We start from the raw sequence: 1,279 nt of genomic DNA on the forward strand, positions 1-1,279 counted from the left end.
CAGGGTTTCTCTGTATAGCCCTGGCTGTCCTGGAACTCACTCTGTAGACCAGGCTGGCCTCGAACCCAAGTGTTGGGATTAAAGGCGTGCACCACCACACCCAGCTTTCCTACCCTTTCTAAGTAACATTCTCTGGCACAAAGTGGACAAAGCTGGAAACTACAGCCATGGGGCAAAGAAATATTTAACACTGACCTAGTAGAAAGTGCACAGAGGGAGCCAATAGCCACCAAGTAGCGGGCAGGCTCCCAGCCAACATAGGAGAATGCCTCAGGCAGAGGGCTCTCAGGCTGAAGCTTGTAGTAAGGCATCATGAGGGTAAGTGCTGAAGACACACCAAAATAAGCCAAAAAGCAGATGGACAGTGAGATCACAATACCCATGGGGATGGAGCGCTGGGGATTCTGAGCCTCTTCCCCTGCAAGAAAACACAGGGTACAATGTTCTAAACCAGAGAAGCAGGCTTGCTCCCTCTGCCACCCTCAATCTGTAGGATCACACATTGCACCCAAAGCCAGCCAAGATTGTGTGACTGTTACCGGTGGTTGCTATACAGTCAAAACCAACGAAGGCATAGAAACAGGTAGCAGCGCCGCGGAGAATCCCTTCCAAGCCAAAAGGCATGAAACCTCCAGAGCCCAAAAATTCCAAGCTAGAGTGCAAGAAGGAGGAGAATCCATAAGAGTCTGTTTAGCTAAGTGCATCCCTTTTCTCTGATGTCCAGCTGCTTATTGTCTCCCACTCCCATTCTGGATCCCCCTCATCCTCCTCCCCCATTATGGTCCCAGCTCTGTGGCTCTCTAACCTACAAGTGCCATTGGATTCACTCATGGTCAAGCAATAGTCCTCTTTCGTGAGCTTCCAGTTTCTCAGTTCTCCCTTAATGAAGCCAGAGATGATGACAAAGCCGAGAACCAAAAGGTTCATCCCTGTGAACACTTTGGTAACTAGGGCTGATTCACTCGCCCCTAAAACCAGCAATCCTATGGGAGAAAATTGTTCAGGATCCTGAGAACAAAATCCTTCCTCCAAGCTTGCTTTCCCTTTTTCCTGCCTGTGTGGCAGACTCTTTCCTTCCCAGCTTCTTTTCCTCCCGTCATTCCCCTGGTGCGCTTCCCAAGCCCAACCCCTCCCATCATTCAACCCTGCCCCTTGCCTCACCAGTGAGCAGCAACACAAGGGCTAAGGCAAAGAAATCTGGATATTCTGCAAGAACATGAGGCATGTTCAGTAAGATGGTCCCCTTCAGAGTCCGAGAAATGTGGTTTCCAATCAGGTT

General features: G+C 49.9%; 1 protein-coding gene across 1 annotated transcript in view; it reads right to left on the reverse strand.

Moving 5' to 3' along the window:
* Slc7a3 (solute carrier family 7 member 3) overlaps positions 1–1,279 on the reverse strand; it is a 5,528-nt gene that overhangs the window by 3,025 nt on the left and 1,224 nt on the right. The window contains exons 2-5 of the mRNA XM_031375546.1: positions 1,162–1,279; positions 806–983; positions 540–652; positions 6–418 (exon numbers count right to left, since the gene is read on the reverse strand). The exon at positions 1,162–1,279 is cut by the window's right edge and continues 13 nt beyond it. Coding sequence (XP_031231406.1) covers positions 6–418; positions 540–652; positions 806–983; positions 1,162–1,279 — 822 coding nt within the window. The remainder of the gene's footprint in view (positions 1–5; positions 419–539; positions 653–805; positions 984–1,161) is intronic.

This window comes from Mastomys coucha, chromosome X (genome assembly GCF_008632895.1).
Source record: "Mastomys coucha isolate ucsf_1 chromosome X, UCSF_Mcou_1, whole genome shotgun sequence".
In the NCBI taxonomy this organism is placed as follows: domain Eukaryota; kingdom Metazoa; phylum Chordata; class Mammalia; order Rodentia; family Muridae; genus Mastomys; species Mastomys coucha.